At 39.9% G+C, this 15,969-nt stretch overlaps 1 protein-coding gene across 1 annotated transcript in view; it reads right to left on the minus strand.

The window, feature by feature from the left end:
• Positions 1-246: 246 nt before the first annotated feature.
• Positions 247-15,969, minus strand: part of LOC147662578 (extracellular calcium-sensing receptor-like) — a 71,857-nt gene continuing 56,134 nt past the window's right edge. Inside the window, exons 4-5 of the mRNA XM_086951070.1 lie at positions 3,923-4,150; positions 247-732 (exon numbers count right to left, since the gene is read on the minus strand). Coding sequence (XP_086807196.1) covers positions 247-732; positions 3,923-4,150 — 714 coding nt within the window. The remainder of the gene's footprint in view (positions 733-3,922; positions 4,151-15,969) is intronic.

Genomic DNA, 15,969 nt, shown 5'->3' on the forward strand with positions numbered 1-15,969 from the left:
GATCCTTCTTAGGTTGAAGGTATAGGTCGTACCCAGTGTTGCATCCATGCTGATTGGTCTTGCTCCCGTCGCTTTTATTTGGATTTCTTGGGGGCCGTGGTCGCTGTCGCCCTTGTCCCCCATTCAATACCCAGAATGTGGAAAGAGTGCAAGACTTGCAAAGGTGTGGTCCAATATGGAGCTTGTTGTGGAGGAATAGAAAGAGTTGACTGGTGGAGTATCGTCCGGAAATCTTCCACTTAAGGCTCAAAGATTTAGGTGTTCTAAATCTGCAAGTAGGCGATTGTTGCAGTGCTTTTTCTTTCTGTACGGTGGATGACACTGTGTAGAAATGTTGTAAATTCCGTTTTGTATTGCTACCTCCTCTCCTTGTGATGAACCTATAAGATGTTGGGTTACGTCCCCAGTCAAAATGAAGGTCAGGTTTTTCATCGCTGTAGCATGCTTTGCTACTTGGTTTGCAAGTGCTGTTGAGTCTTTTGCTTTCCGTTTAGGGTGGACATACATGTTAATTAGGCACACCTCCTTTACTTCGTCCTCGAGAGGGATTGCAATTATAACTGCAATTGTTGCATTTGTCATCGAGTCCATGAGAGTTGTTGAGGATATATTTGTTGTGGAGACAAAGGTTGCTAGCCCACCTGAGCTGTGGCCAAATCTGCCTATCCTTGTTGCTGGAGTAGCAAAGCAGGTATAGCCCTCAATTTGCTGAGGAGCCAGGAGCCAGGTTTCCTGCAGAAAAATGATATCAAAAGTTGTTACATGCTGTAGGAATTCTGGATCCTCGATTTTAGTTGCTAGGCCTTTTATATTTCACAAGCATGATCTGAAATAGGACTCATTTTCTCTGCTGTGGCTTCTGTCGCGTTTGTCGCATCAGTGGTCCTCTGTGTGTAATGTGATGGTGCGCGATATTACTTCCTTATTGCAGCCTTGGCTTGTTCTAGCAGCAACCCATGGAACCATTTCTTGTCGGTCCCAGTTGCTGCTTGCACTCTGTTGACACGATCGTCCCCGTGCTCCCCTAAGTACACTGTTTAGGTGTACTTGGTGTGTCTTTAGTTCTGGGGTTGCGCTGCTTAGTAATGGCAATGGATAGGCAGGTTTTTGGAAGGGGGCAATATCAATGCCCCAGATTTGAAATGCGCCCACTTTGGCCAAGGTTGCTTCTGCGGTTTCACTTGTGGTCCACGTTGTATTTTTTGCCTCTGGACATTGAGGGTTGGTGGTATGTATAAACTCTATAGAGAGTAAATCCTTTGTCCTCATGCCCGCAAGATTAGGTATTGATGCCGTGAGTCTTAAGATGTTGCCTCGATTTAGTGTGTCCTGATGGCCCTTGGAGGTGTATAGAGGGTAAAATACTAGAACGTCTGACTCAAGGTGCCTTCTTTGTTTCAGCCGCAGCTTCATAAATCTCTAAGGTTAACACAAAAATACCATGAGCCAATTTTACATAGACCACACATATTTGAACACATACATTACATATTTTGCATATACTATTCATCACGCTTATTAGTCAACACAAAACATGACATAGACAACAAATTGTACAATTCACAAATGAACAAGCTCTATTTCCAAAGTTCAAATCGTGAAAAATTAAGGACGTGGAAAAATTAAAAAGTGAAGAAAAGGCCCAAAAATGGTTGCACATTATTTGGAAAACTGTTTTTAACAACCTTGGTTTGGGCAGTGACCAAACAGTGTACTATTCATGGTACCCGGGCAATCTCGTCAAATTTTTACCCAAGAATTATTTTCAAAATGCAAAAGAGGGAGAGCCTGATAGTATACTTTTACACACTTGAATGATCATAATATAGTCGAGGCGTTTCGAACTCCCAAAAAAATGATTATGTGGGGTTCTCCTCTGGACCTAGAACTCAAAAGAGCTGAAATGAGAAAAAAAGAGAAAAAAGTGCTTGTGTTAACTCTTGATCAGAGCCGGAATGCTCTTGCTAACGATTTATCTTCCCGAAGCGCTGTCTGCAGATATTGACTGATAAGCAACCAATTGGTGAACTTGGGGTTTCATTTAGTGGACCAACCATTTACATTTCAGACGCTCTGATAGAAGATACCAATACCAGCAAACATATTTGCGGTATCCAAGTCTCCTTATTATTCCTCTGGCCCGATTACTCTTGTCCTCACTGCAAAGGGGCAACTATTGTGCATAAATATTAGTCCTGATGATGGTCTTATAGACAACAGCACTCAAGACCGAAACGTCGACCAAATCATCATCTCCAAAGCTAAACATCGCTTCAAGAGTAGACCTTTGTTCATGAGTGGACTCGGTTACCCTGTACCAAAGAAAGGAGTTGATGAATTGTTATGTACTGATCTGTTGACTTACGCATACATCTGTTCATAACTTGCTTTGCTCACCTTTATTTGTTTTTGATTCCCCGTGAAATAATTTCCTGATTAATTCAATATAAATACCTTTTCAGATATAATTATTTTTCCGTGTGCTTCTTTTATCTTTGTGCTTTTGACATTGAATGTTTTCCTTATTGAAAATAACTGTACTGTTATCCTATGGTTACATTTTTGTTTTAGTTTAGATTCTTGAGAACTAACTCTATTGACTGATGCCACCAAATTAATTCAACTCAGTAAACAAACTAAATCCCTTGTAGCTTTTCCCTACTTTGAATTGTTCATTGCCCTTACCTACAAGGGTTAATTGGGTTACCCATTACCTCTTCACCTTTGCACAATGGCACCAGGGCACCTGCGTTGGCGCTAGACAGCAGATTATGCACCAGCACAGGCGGAGAGCTGTAACGCTCCATATAATAGTAAATATGGCACTTTCCTGCCTCTCCCTTCTATGTAGCGCGGAGCAGCACAGAGCAGCAAGCTGTCTTTCTACACTGCAGTGTGCGAAAACTTGTGAATACATTTTGCTTGTATGTTTCTTTCACCTGTGTGGATGTACAGGGCATGAGTGTCAAAAACAGTCCTGATGATGTGGCACAAGTGACAAAGTTAAGGTGTGATTTGGAAAGTGTGGATAACGTTGGGTGACTATCATTGTGGTTGGTGGGAGTGTTAATATGTGGCTTGAGGTGGTGTGTTGTTTTATTGAGTGGGGCATGTACTTGAGTTGCAAATGTTAATGACAGCGAAGTGTTGGTTGATTTGCACTGTGTGGTAGGAAATTGCTGAGTGGCTAGTTGTGTTCTCTAGATACATCGTAAAGTAAGTCTCTTGTTGAGTGTCAATGTGTCTGTTGGGTGACTAGCCACAAGCAGTTAAGTTTTTGGTTAACTTAAGACCAAAACTTAAGTTTAACTGAGACAAAATCCTAACTTTAAGACTTTTGGTATTCACAAAATGCATTTAGGAGTACTAAAGCTAAGGTTCCTAACTTTAGTACTCATAAATGCACTTTGTGAACACCAAAAGTCGTAACGTTAGGATTTGTCTCATATTACTTTTGTGAATCGGGCCCATATGATATCATTTTCCCATGTTTTTCTCTGTTCCAACACAACATGGCAGGAGCAGGTTCTAGGATGCATCAGTTAACCTAGCCTCTACATCCTACTTTTGCTTTTCCTGGCAAGGTAGCAGCCAGAAGAGGTACAAATGGCTGAACAGTCCTGGCACCCTGGAAACTGCAGCCCCTTAGAGCAGAACAAGCTAAAGAAGTGGAGCAGCGCCCGCATAGGAAACTTGGACTTCCCGTTTCCATTTAAGGTTTTGGAGCTATGTAGCTGCTATATCAAGAAATCTCCTCACATTTTCTTGTTGAAGTACACATGGGAGGCTGTCATGGACAGATTTTGATCTGGGATTTTGTAGATGAAAGAATCCATTTGCAGTGATAATCTCCATTTTCCTATGTCACTGGCGAGCTGTCTCTACTCAATGAGATGCAAGATCTTTATGAAAGATGGCGTACCTGAGTGTCTCCTGCTGTCCATCGAAAGGCATCAGCATCAATGACCAGACTTTGATGTAAGGTAGAACTGGAGCCATAGCTTCCCACCATCATTTGCTTGATGCTGCCATTTTTATCCAGCTGCCAGTTTACAACATCATACACTGCAGGGGGGTTTCCTCTCTCATCAAAATACAACTCTTGCCCATCTGAATTTGGGAAGTGAACATTCTTGATGTAGTGGAGCACCTGGTGGTCAAAGAATGGAAGCACTCTTAAATATTTGCACTGTTTCAGTTGGTAGTTTGAGGTTGTTACAAAATAAGGGCCTTTTTCACAAGGGTAAACTTACAGTGTAAAATGTAATGTTTGGAAGAATGTACTATAAATATTTTATATCACACCCAAAAATGTTTGAATAGTATGGTAGGGAGAGATTGTTTTCAAATAAGGGCCTGATTTTCAAATTTAAGCGTACAATTTTTTTGTAAATTGTTTTTCGGGGTATTGACAAACTGCGAGTTTAATTTTACAAAAGTAATTTTACAGCTGTGGATACTCCGCAGTTGGAGCAGAGAATATCACGTATAAAAAGATAGGACAGAACTCAAATTACTATTAGTAAAATTAAACACAGGGTTTGTGAATAACAAAATAATAAAGAGCTGATAGTGTGATTTTTATAAATGGAATACCATTTATTCAAAAGAGTATGCATGTGCTTTATTGTTATGCAGTTTTTCTTGGTTCTGTATTATCTGTGACGTTTGTGATACTGATATGAACATGGGTCTCTGGCTCCTAGATCATTTCTTTATTCCAGTACTCAATTTTTCTTTTTGCAGTGATTGTGTATTTAATCCATTGCTAACTCCCCGTAGAAAGTGGTGAGTTTTTAGTGTTTATGTTACTGACTGCTGAACAAGAACAAAACAGTGTTCTAATCCAGTCATCTATATTTGCCCAGCTTTTAGACCTGTCAGCCTTAGGGTGGTCTTCCTCTTAAACTTTGCCTTCCTATTTGCTGATCTTGTTTTGTTGGTCTCAGAACACTGTGAACTTTGATACTGAAAACCTGAGCTAAAATGCATGCGCTCACTTCTTAAAACATGGTAAAATTGGGAAATGTATTTTACTTGTTGTTCCCTAGTAACGTGGCAGTGCATGTGCTCAAGGCCAGTAAATTAAATGCTACTAGCAGGCCTGTAGCACTGATTGTGCAACCCATCTATTAGCCCTTTAAACATGTCTCAGGCCAGCCATTGAATCCTGTATGCAGTTTTTTACTGTCAGTTAAACCTCGAAAAAGAATACTTTTGCCATACTCAAACCTTCCATTTTTTTTAGTACATATGTGGCTACTCTGCTAGAAAAAAAAACTGCTGAGATGCTGAAGGACTGCCACTCTGGCAGACTGCTACCCTGCCGGACTACTGCCTTGCTGTGCTGCTGTCTGGCTGTGCTGCCTGCTGCCCTATTGTCTGGGCGAGAAGGACTAGACCTACATCTCTTGAACCCAGAATGCCAGGGTGACTCCGAGGGCTATTTGGTTGTTCACCTGATCAGAGGCTTCATATACATAACAGACTCCCAACAACCTTCAATCTGGATTTGGAATTCCGCCATCTCTAAATCCTTCCCTCCCAAGTGATGCCACCTCAGACCTGAGCCCTGGGAAGTGGGCCTGTAGGTGCTCTGCCAAGCCCAGCTATAGTCCCCGTAGAAAACAATGAGAAGCAACGTAAAAAAATGTAAAGCCCCACAAAGCCACAAAGTTCCCATAATGGCTGCCAGTATCATCAGAGGCAACAGAGAGTGATGCAAATCCTTGCCACAAAGTTGCTAGCTTATCAGAACTGATGCAAAACCCCAGAATTCTTCACAGCCCAGCTCACTACTGTTTGAAGTGTTGTACAAATACTTTATTGTTACAGCAAACAAATGACAGACGGAATACTGACAATGCAAACATTCTCCCCTAGTCAAAAGATCTGAGTTAAATTCATCTTTCTTTTGCCCATTACGCCACCCAGTTTGGACCGAGCCATATGCAAATCAGTCTTGACCCCATGCCCCTTGGGAACAGTCCAAACAGAACTGCCAGGCCAAGTCCTCCCTGGACCGGAAACAAGTATCCTGGGACCGGTTTCAGGGTATTTCATCCTTCTTCAGCCAGGCTACCTTGAATCCAGTGGCACAGTGAGCAAGGGAACCACGTCTGAGCATACTCATCCCACTTAGGGCGAAAAGTGTTACAACAAACAAATGATGGACGGAATGCTGACAATGCAAATATTCTACCCCAGTCAAAAGATCTTTGGTAAATCTATCTTTCTTTTGCCCACTACGCCACCCCACTTTGGACCCATCCATATGCAAATCAGTCTTGACCCTGTGCCCCATGGGAACAGTCCAAACCGAACTGCCAGGCCAAATCCTCCAAGGACAAGAAACAAGCATCCTGGGACCGTTTTCAGGGTATGTCACCCTTCTACAGCCAGGCTAGCTTGAATCCAGTGGCACAGTGAGCAAAAGAATGAAGGATTAAACCCGGATCTTTGTGACTTGAAGTAAATGTTTGCAGTGTTCTGCATTCCGTCCATCAATTGTTTCTTTTGCACACGTCGCCCTAAGTGGGAAGGGTGAGCCCAGACGTGGGTCCCATGCTCACTATACCACTGGATTCAAGATAGCCTGGCTGATGAAGGGTGATGCCCTAAAACTGGTCCCAGGATGCTTGTTTAGGGTCCAGGGAGGACCTGGCTTTGTAGTTCGGACTGAACTGTTCCCACAAGAAACAGGGTCGACTGATTTGCAAATGGCTGGGTTCAAACTGGGGTGTTGTGGTGAGCAATAGAATGATGGATTAAACCTAGATCTTTGTGACTGGGGGTGAATGTTTGTATTGTCCAGCATTCCGTCCATCAATTGTTTCTTTTGCAAATGTTGCCCTAAGTGGGAAGGGTATGCCCAGACGTGGGTCCTGTGCTCACTATACCACTGGATTCAAGCTAGCCTGGCTGATGAAGGGTGATGCCCTGAAACCAGTTCCAGGATGATTGTTTCCCATCCAGGGAGGACCTGGCTTTGCAATTCGGGCTGGACCGTTCCCAGAAGTAACAAGGTCAAGACTGGTTTGCATATGGCTGGGTTCAAACTTGGGTGGTGTGGTGAGCAAAAAAATGATGGATTACACTCAGACCATTTGTGACTGGGAGTGAATGTTTGCATTGTCCAGCATTCTGTCCATCAATAGTTTCTTTTAAAAATGTCGCCCTTAGTGGGAAGGGTATGCCCAGGCATGGGGCCCGTGCTCACTATACCACTGGATTCAAGATAGCCTGGGTGATGCCCTGAAACTGGTCCCAGGATGCTTGTTTCCCGTCCAGGGAGGACCAGTCTTTGCAGTTTGGGCTGGACAGTTCCCACAAGGAACAGGGTCAAGACTGATTTGCATATGGCTGGATACAAACTGGGGTGGTGTGGTGAGCAAAAGAATGATGGATTAAACCCAGATATTTGTGACTTGGGGTTGAATGTTTGCATTGTCCAGCATTCCGTCCATCAGTTGTTTCTTTTGCGTACAAATACTTTAGACATTGCCTCTGAGTTAGGCCTAATTACTCTGTACCAAGCTACTCAAGGGTTCAGCATAGTTTAATTTAGGGTTTGGTTATGACTTCACCATGGAAAGAATTTTGGTTGCTGCATCAGAAAGCTTTAACCTCCTCCAACCACAGCCCAATTTTTGACACTGGTGTTTAGCAGTGAGGATGTGGACTTGTGTTTGTGCAGTGCCTTACAGTAATTTAGTCTTACACTACCACCCCCATAAATAAGACCATTTCAAGTTGTTATATTCTCCTTGATTAGTTATTTTCAAATCTACTTTCCTTGCTAGCTGGCTGTCTGCGACCATGCCTGCAGTGATGGAGCTTGAGGAAGTCAACTTGGAAAGTTATACTGTGGCTGAGCTCATGCAGTTCTGCCAGGAAAGGGTGCTCCAACCAGGAAGGGTACCATGAAGTTGGAGCTACAGTAAGCTCTGAGAACTTAGAGGAAGGTCTAGTCACTGACAGCCACAGAGGAGCAAGGCGAGGAGAATGGTGTGGAGAAGCAGGATCATGATGTAGACATCAGCCCTGAAATGCAGTCATCAAGGGAGGGGGATGACCTTTCCTCTGAGTGAAACTCCCTGCCAGAGCAGCAAACTGTTTTTCATTGTGTGCCCTGTCCTAAGAGGAGCTGGAGGCATAGAGGGAGTTTCAACTACAGATGGCCAAGATCAGGATGGAGGAGAATCTTGATTAGAAGTATTTATACTCTGGAAGGAGCATTAAAGAGCTGAAACCGAGGGCAACGCAAGTAGAGTCCAGCAATGGTGTCAGCATTACCTCAGTGTCTGAAGATGATAAGAAGGTCAAGATCTCCAAGGACTTGGTACTCATTTATATGGTCGGGAACGACATGGATGAATAGTTGTCAGCTTATGAGGTGACCCATAGAATACACAAGAACCCAGTGGAGTTTCTGTGGAAGCATAGGCTTCTAGTAGGGAGGGACACTTGGCTGACTCTAGAAGTAGCAGACCAAACCAGATACAACCCCATGAAAGCCATCCTGTTATCAAAATTTGGGCTGTTTACTAAAATGTATTGCCTGAGGTTCAGGGACAGTCACAATTTCCTGTACCAGTCTTGAGTGAATTTCAGGGACCACTCTAACAAGGCACTGAAGGGATGGATGAGGGGCAGCAAAGACAATGAATATGATGGACTGTACTACTTGATTCTCAGGGAGCACATACTCGTTATTTTTTATAGAGCTGCATCACCATCTAGTTGACAGCAGACTGACTGTTCTCAGGAAGCCTGCTGACGAGGCAGACCTCTGGGTCAGCACCCAAGTGACTGAAAATGCATGAGCCTAATCCCAAAAAGTAGTCAGGGGTCCGTCAAGAAGAAAGAGGGTCGACAAAATCCTAAAAGTTAAGAGTTCTCAAATGGTCAAAATAATGTTCAAGGTTAAAATGTTAACCAGTCCCAGTCTAGGCCCCAGAAAAAGAGATTCCCTGAGAAACAGACAGTGGTGTGTGTCTCCCAATGTACTGAGGGTTACACATATGGGCACTCCAAGGGAGAGTCTAAATGTCCCAAGAAGGCATGGTCTCCCACTGGTGGTCAGGTGCCTGGGTTCGTTAGGGAAGTGCATGGGGTGGAGATGCTACTGCTTAGCATTGGGGGAAGACAGAGGTGACCCTAGAAGCACTGCAGGATAAATAGATGGTGTCAAAAACCCATATGCCAGTAAATACTTCCAAGTATGGACATGGGGTCACTATCAAAGGGCAACAATTTGACTGTCTAAGGAAAAAAGAAACCAGCATGATTCTGTAAGATGTCAGCTAGTGTCTTCGGAGCATTTCTTCCTTAGGACATTCCAGCAAGTCATAGTTTGCAGACAACTGTGATAGTCATAAACCAGTGACTATGTTTCCCTTGGAATGAGGTGGGACTCCATTTCTCAAAAAGTAGCTGCTAGCGCTACCGTGCCAGTAGATTGTCTGTCGGCAACATCTTGGAACACACTATCTGGAAGGAAGTACAGCTCAGGTCATACTTGGAGATATTTGGATTGCCAGAGTGGATCTGTGTGGTCACACAGGCCTTGGCTGACCAATAAGGGAGTTAATGGTGCCTGGAGCCTGAAAAAATTGCCTAGGCATATGCCACAAAGAATAAGGGCAAGGGTTGTGTAAAACCCGCCCCTGAAGTTCCCCTGGTCAAGGTTGATGGGACATCTGAGGAGGATGCTCCAGCGTCAACCAGGAAGGACATTACACTCTGGGTGAACTGCCTGAGCATGCTTTTTGGCAAGTTGAGGGTGGGCCCACCAGAGAGAAATTCTGCAAGCCATAAAAAAGAGGCCCAACTAGTGGGCTTGAGGTGGCAAGCTGAGGACCAGGCAGCAAGTGATCCTTCTGGAGATCACGTTGTCTGGGAGAATTACCTCCCATAATGAGTCTAAGGTTCCTAGACCTGGGGCAGCCTGTGTGGTAGTGGTCCCCCAGTGTTACAGGGACTTCCTACAAGGGTTGGCTCATGATATTCTCTTGGTAGGACAACTGGGGTAAAGCAAGACTTTCACCAGGCTTGTTGCTCACTTCTATTAGCCCTGGATTAAGACAGCCTCAGAGGCATTCAGTAGGTATTATCCCACCTGTGGTTGGCTCTCCCTTTGAGAGGGTAGGCATCAATATTGTTGTACCTTTGGACCCCAAGACAGCCTTAGACAACAGGTTCATCCTGGTTGTTGTGGCCCATGCCAAGAGCTATCTAGAGGACATGCGGTTAAGAAACAACAGTATAACTTAACACAAGATAGCCCATTCTTCCATGTTGGAAGGTGGATTATTAGTAAGGGTAAGTATGCACATACCACTAGCTATAGGCCACCAACACAATGTACGCCCAGACAAGGTCTCAATACATTATTCCCTCCCTCAGTCCTTGATAACTGGCATCTTGGTTACCCCAAAACTGGTTCCAGGATCCTTGTTTCTGGTCCAGGGAAGACCTGGCTTGGCAGTTGGACTGATCTGTTCCCATGAGGCATAGCGCCAAGACTGATTTGCATATGGCTGGGTCTGAACTGGGGTGGTGAAGTGAGCTAAAGAGCGATGGTGGATTCAACCCAGATCTGTGACTGAGGGTGAGTGTCTGAAAAGTTTCAGCGCTCTGTCTATCATTTCCTTGGGTTTGCTTTGTTCTACCACATGATTGTGACTTACAGGTAGGTTGTTTGTGCCAAATGTAGTTGCTCCAAATTACCATATACCCTTTTTAAAAAGAGCACTGGACCTGCGTCTGGTTAGCAGGGCTCAGGGCACATTCAGAGTCAGTTATCACCGGTATCAGCCAAAAAATGGGGTGTGATCAGGGCAGAAAGGATGACCTTCTCATATTCCCTCTTATAGAAACTCAGAAATTAGGAAATAGTCCTATTTACAAAGCATGGCCTCAGACACATTGTAAGATGGTCTTTGGGTAACAACCCAAAACCTTTTACAGGACATGACATAAAACACACTGCATTAGTAAACTCAGAGTAACAGATACAAAATTGCTGTTTCATACTAGAGATAAGACAGGCATATCACCAACACAATGGCATTTGTATCTCATACCTATTCACAAACCCAGTAGATTCACATCCTCTGTTAGGATTCCCATCCATCTTCTGTCTAAACTGTATTGTCTAAGATCTTAACCATACATATTTCTGCTAAACTTAGATTTAACTCCTCATTTTACTGATACTTTCATCTTCGCCCAATATACCTTTCAGCTGGCACAGATACCCGTGACTGGGAAATGGGGAGATATTAATTGAACTGGTAGATATTGTTGACTGTGGATATTGTCAGATACATTGTGGGTTATCAGGATATTGCATAATCTTACTTCCACAGTTAGTAAGAACAATTCCAGATTATTCAATGTAAAATTGAAAACCACTGGGGAGAGGATGAATTCTTGCTGACTATCAGTCATTTATATCATCTGAGGTCTTGAGAAACCCTACAGACCATGTTTACTGTAAACACAGAGGTAGGGTGCAGGCAAATAAAGCATGGCAAGGTGAGATGCATTTGACATTGACTGTCTCATTGCTGCATTATGATCTAAAGGTTGATTCATGAGTGTGTTGTGTTCATCTACATATGAAGTTGGATGACACAGCTTTTTCTGTGTTACTGATCAACAAAAGGCATGTGGTATGTGGCAAATTTGTCAGATGCTACATTGCCAGGATCGAGGTTTTATTTTTGCCAGTATGGATCCTGAGTATCAACTCCAAAATATTGTTGACCTTAATATTTACATCAGAATATTCTGGATGCAAACATATTGCAGTCAAGGGAGATTATTTTTTCTGTTTTTGTTTATAAATTATGATATCAAATGTTTATAATACTATTTGCTAAAATAATGTGGTAGTTAATATTGGTTTTGTACTGTATTTGTTGTTTATTAGTTTACTGGCTGAGAATGTTTTGCAAACAATATTAATTATGTTGTAGGTTTATTGATGATTAAATGATTTATGTTAATCATTTTTCATGTATTCATTTTTTATCTATTGCATTGATTTATTGTTTCAACAACAAAAATTGAGCGGAAGGTTCCCCTGGTTTACTTAAACACAGGTAGGGGGAAAATGCTGCAATTAGAAAATGTGGACCTGTGATTTTAGTGTAGGACTCTGTAGAGTCAAGAGTCCTAGCTAGAAAATACCAATATCAGCACAAAACCTATTAACATGTGGGTCCTTAAAATAATAACCACTCTTGAACACATAGGTAAACTAAATATCAAGCATTATCCCAGGAAAAACAATATATTCTGATTTAGAATAGACATCTATCAACAAACAGGTAAACACACCAGAGGAATGAAAGTGTTAACAAAATTTATTAAAATACCTCCCACTAGGGGTTACATTCTAGACAAAAACAATAAAAATGAACACATAAAAAAGGTCAAAGTACAAAGGGTCGACGCTGCGTTTCGGTGTGAGTTTCAAGTATTTACACCTTCTTCAGGACACTTTGACAGTTTCTTAAGTAATCTGATGATATTCTCTTTTGGACATTGAGAGAGACTTCAAAATCAATTAGAATCGTCTGTGCCTTCACTTTTGCTCAATTACTTAAGAAACTGTCAAAGTGTCCTGAAGAGTGGGAGGTATTTTAATGAATTTTGTTAACACTTTCATTCCTCTGGTGTGTTTACCTGCTTGTTGATAGATGTCTATTCTAAATCAGAATATATTGTTTTTCCTGGGATAATGCTTGATATTTAGTTTACCTATGTGTTCAAGAGTGGTTATTATTTTAAGGACCCACATGTTATTTGGTTTTGTGCTAGGTGATTTATTGTTTCCCCATCATTTGCAATTGTATTAGGAAAATGCGGTGGGTAGCGTTTTAACATACATGTTGAATTCTATTATTGTTGATAAATTAGTTCATTGTTTATTCACTATATTTTGATCAGTTTGTTGAGATTGTAATTTTACCAGGGTTTTAGGTTTTACTGAGGCAATAGGGTGGGCTGAATTTCAAAATCCTTTTTTAAAAATATTTTAAATCATTACATGCTATAGATAAAATATTTGTTCTTTTCTACATTTATGTAAACTAAGCATTATTTCAAATATGTTGCTGGTGATAATTAATGTAAAATGTGTTAATGTAATAAGTACATAATATATACATTTACAAATTGGTTAAAATATGTTTCTAGTTCTCAATATTAGTAATAATGTATGTATATGATTTATACTTTAAAACAAACAATGAACAAGACATAAAAAAGTAACTGAAATGTATAGTTAACATGTTAAAAATGTAAATAACATCAATATGTTTTAAGCTAGGTGTTACAATGTATCTAGCTATAAAACTTTGAATTAATAAGTTTGATGGAGTGTACTATTAATATTACATGTGACACCCTACAGAGTTTGAAAAGTATGGAAAAGATGTTATAGAATATTCAAAGCCTGAAAACATAAAAGTTTTCTATATTATTTTTGTGATAGAAATTCATATTGTTAGTATACATTTTCACAGCTTTTGTAGGGCTCCAGCTAGACTAGTAAATAGGAAGTCTCTCCCTCCTTTTTATGCTCATTTAATAATGTAAGTGGGATTGGAGCAAATATCAAATATGATCCCGCCAAATATATGTACTTACCACATAATTTGTAAGTTTACACCTATTGTTAATAAACTGGAATTAAAATAGTAAATTTGACAGCCAAAAATATATGCATTTTCCACAATGATAGTAGGATGGGAGTTAGAATAGATACATTTGGCACCCCAAAATGTATGTACTTACCCCAATTTTAGTAGGATTTGGGTTCAACTAGTACATTTGCCTTCCTCAATTATATGCACTGTTCCCATTGTTCATAGGACTGGAGTTGACATAGTTAGTATGCCGCCCAAGATATATGTTCACTTTCCATTATATTAGGGGAATTAGAAGAGCCCATTTCATACCCCAAAATATATGCACTTAGCCAAATATTAGTGGGACAAGAGTTACAATACAAAACATGCCCCTGATATATACTTTGTCCCAATGTTTGTATGACTGGAGTTAGATTGGTACATATGTCCTCTCCCTTTTGTACCGCTCTCCCTAATGTAGGCACATTCCCCAATGTTAGTTTACCTGGAGTTAAAATAGAACATTTTGCAGCCCCACATTTATATAGTTTATCAATATTTGCAGGGCTATAGTTAAAATGGAAACTATGTCCCCCTCTCCTAATTATTTCTCCAATGTTTGCAAGAGTAGTGTTAAGAAGATAAATGATGCTCCCAAGTAAAATTTTATATTTTTTTAACATTTTAATATTCTAATTTATATCTTATGTTTGAGAAATTGGTGGGTCTTTATTTTGAACTGCTTTTATTCCTTCGGATTTTTAAATAGTTTTTTATGTTTATGTTCATTATAAATATTACAAAAGTTTGATATTTAATATATTGTATTTTTCTGCATTTATATTGGCTGAGTGATATGGAGAATGTGCTTTAGACTGTATTTAACAACATTTTAAATTAAAATAATTTTGATTGCCATTTGTGTAAAAACCTTGCAGTTACAGAAAAAAACCTCATGAACGTCTGTTATTAGGAAAATAAAGACACCCATTTAATTTATGTGTGTTATTAGATGATTTCCTGTATTTAAAAAAAGAAACTAATTTACATTTCAGTTTATATATTTTTATTTTAGTTTTCAAAATATATTTTTATTGCTACTGCTTACATTTTTCCAAAGCTACAAAAAATGTATTTTTAGATGTGAGTAGACCATCATATTCAATATGCTAATGTTTCTAATTTAGAAATAAGTTACATTTTTAATTATTACAAATATAGTTATTTTGAAAATTATATTGTTGATAGTTTTGCTCAGCATCATTTTGCAATAAAAAATGTTTTTACTGCTAATTCATTTATTTATTCATTCATGTGCATCACACTTTGTTCATTATTTCACTCTGTGTACATGTTTCATAATGACATGGTTTGAGATATCTTCATTGTGCTTCAACAGCCAATATGGTATGTATTCATATAGCGTGATTTATGAAGTGCAGTAAAATGAAGCAAGTGGGCAGAAGAAATTCATACGTTATATTTCCACTCATTACATCACAAATCACAAGGCCTAACGTCTTCTTGACAATATCACAAGCAGCATATAAGACCAATAGACTAGAGAACAGTTTGAAATTTCTTGGTGAATTTTGAAACTGAAGACACTTTACTGAAAATCAAGCACCAACAATGCTGGTGTTATCTGAATGTATCAGAATGTTTTCCAGCACAGGCGTGACAACCTACAAATGGACATTATCCTGCTCAACATAGCAAGACTTCAAATTGAAAACCTTCAACTAAAAATAAGAGGAAGGTATGAGTGTTAATAGCTCATTCATGAACCTCCTTTAAGACTCTTTTAATAATAAGACATATTTACTCCCAAATATGAAAGAAAGGATTCCATTGTATCATCAAAGCTTTATTTAATTATTGTTTTGATACAATAAAACTCACTTGATCTGCTGCCAGTTTCTATATTATATTTCCTGTGTAGCATTTTTTCTTATAACCATTACGTTTATTTCTGCAATAACATCAGTTCATATAACATGAACAAGAACAGGGATTTAGTGTTTTATATAAAAATAAGCCATATATGTACATTTTAAAAAGGCTTTATCAATTATAAAGCCTTTTTAAAATGTACATATATGGCTTATTTTGTGTGTTCACCTATGGAAGCAAATAGTGCTTGAGTTCACTAACATAATCCTGTAGTCTCTGAAAGGAATGATAATGTTCTAATATACATGTACGTCTGGTAAATTGTGGGGGATATATAGTTCACAGCCTGTATATCTGTCTGGTTCAAGTTAGTTCAAACTTTCTGGGGCATTATCTGGGCTGGATTAAAAAAAGATATATGTAAAAAGATATC

This window comes from Lissotriton vulgaris, unplaced genomic scaffold (genome assembly GCF_964263255.1).
Source record: "Lissotriton vulgaris unplaced genomic scaffold, aLisVul1.2 SCAFFOLD_4485, whole genome shotgun sequence".
NCBI classification, from domain to species: Eukaryota; Metazoa; Chordata; class Amphibia; order Caudata; family Salamandridae; genus Lissotriton; species Lissotriton vulgaris.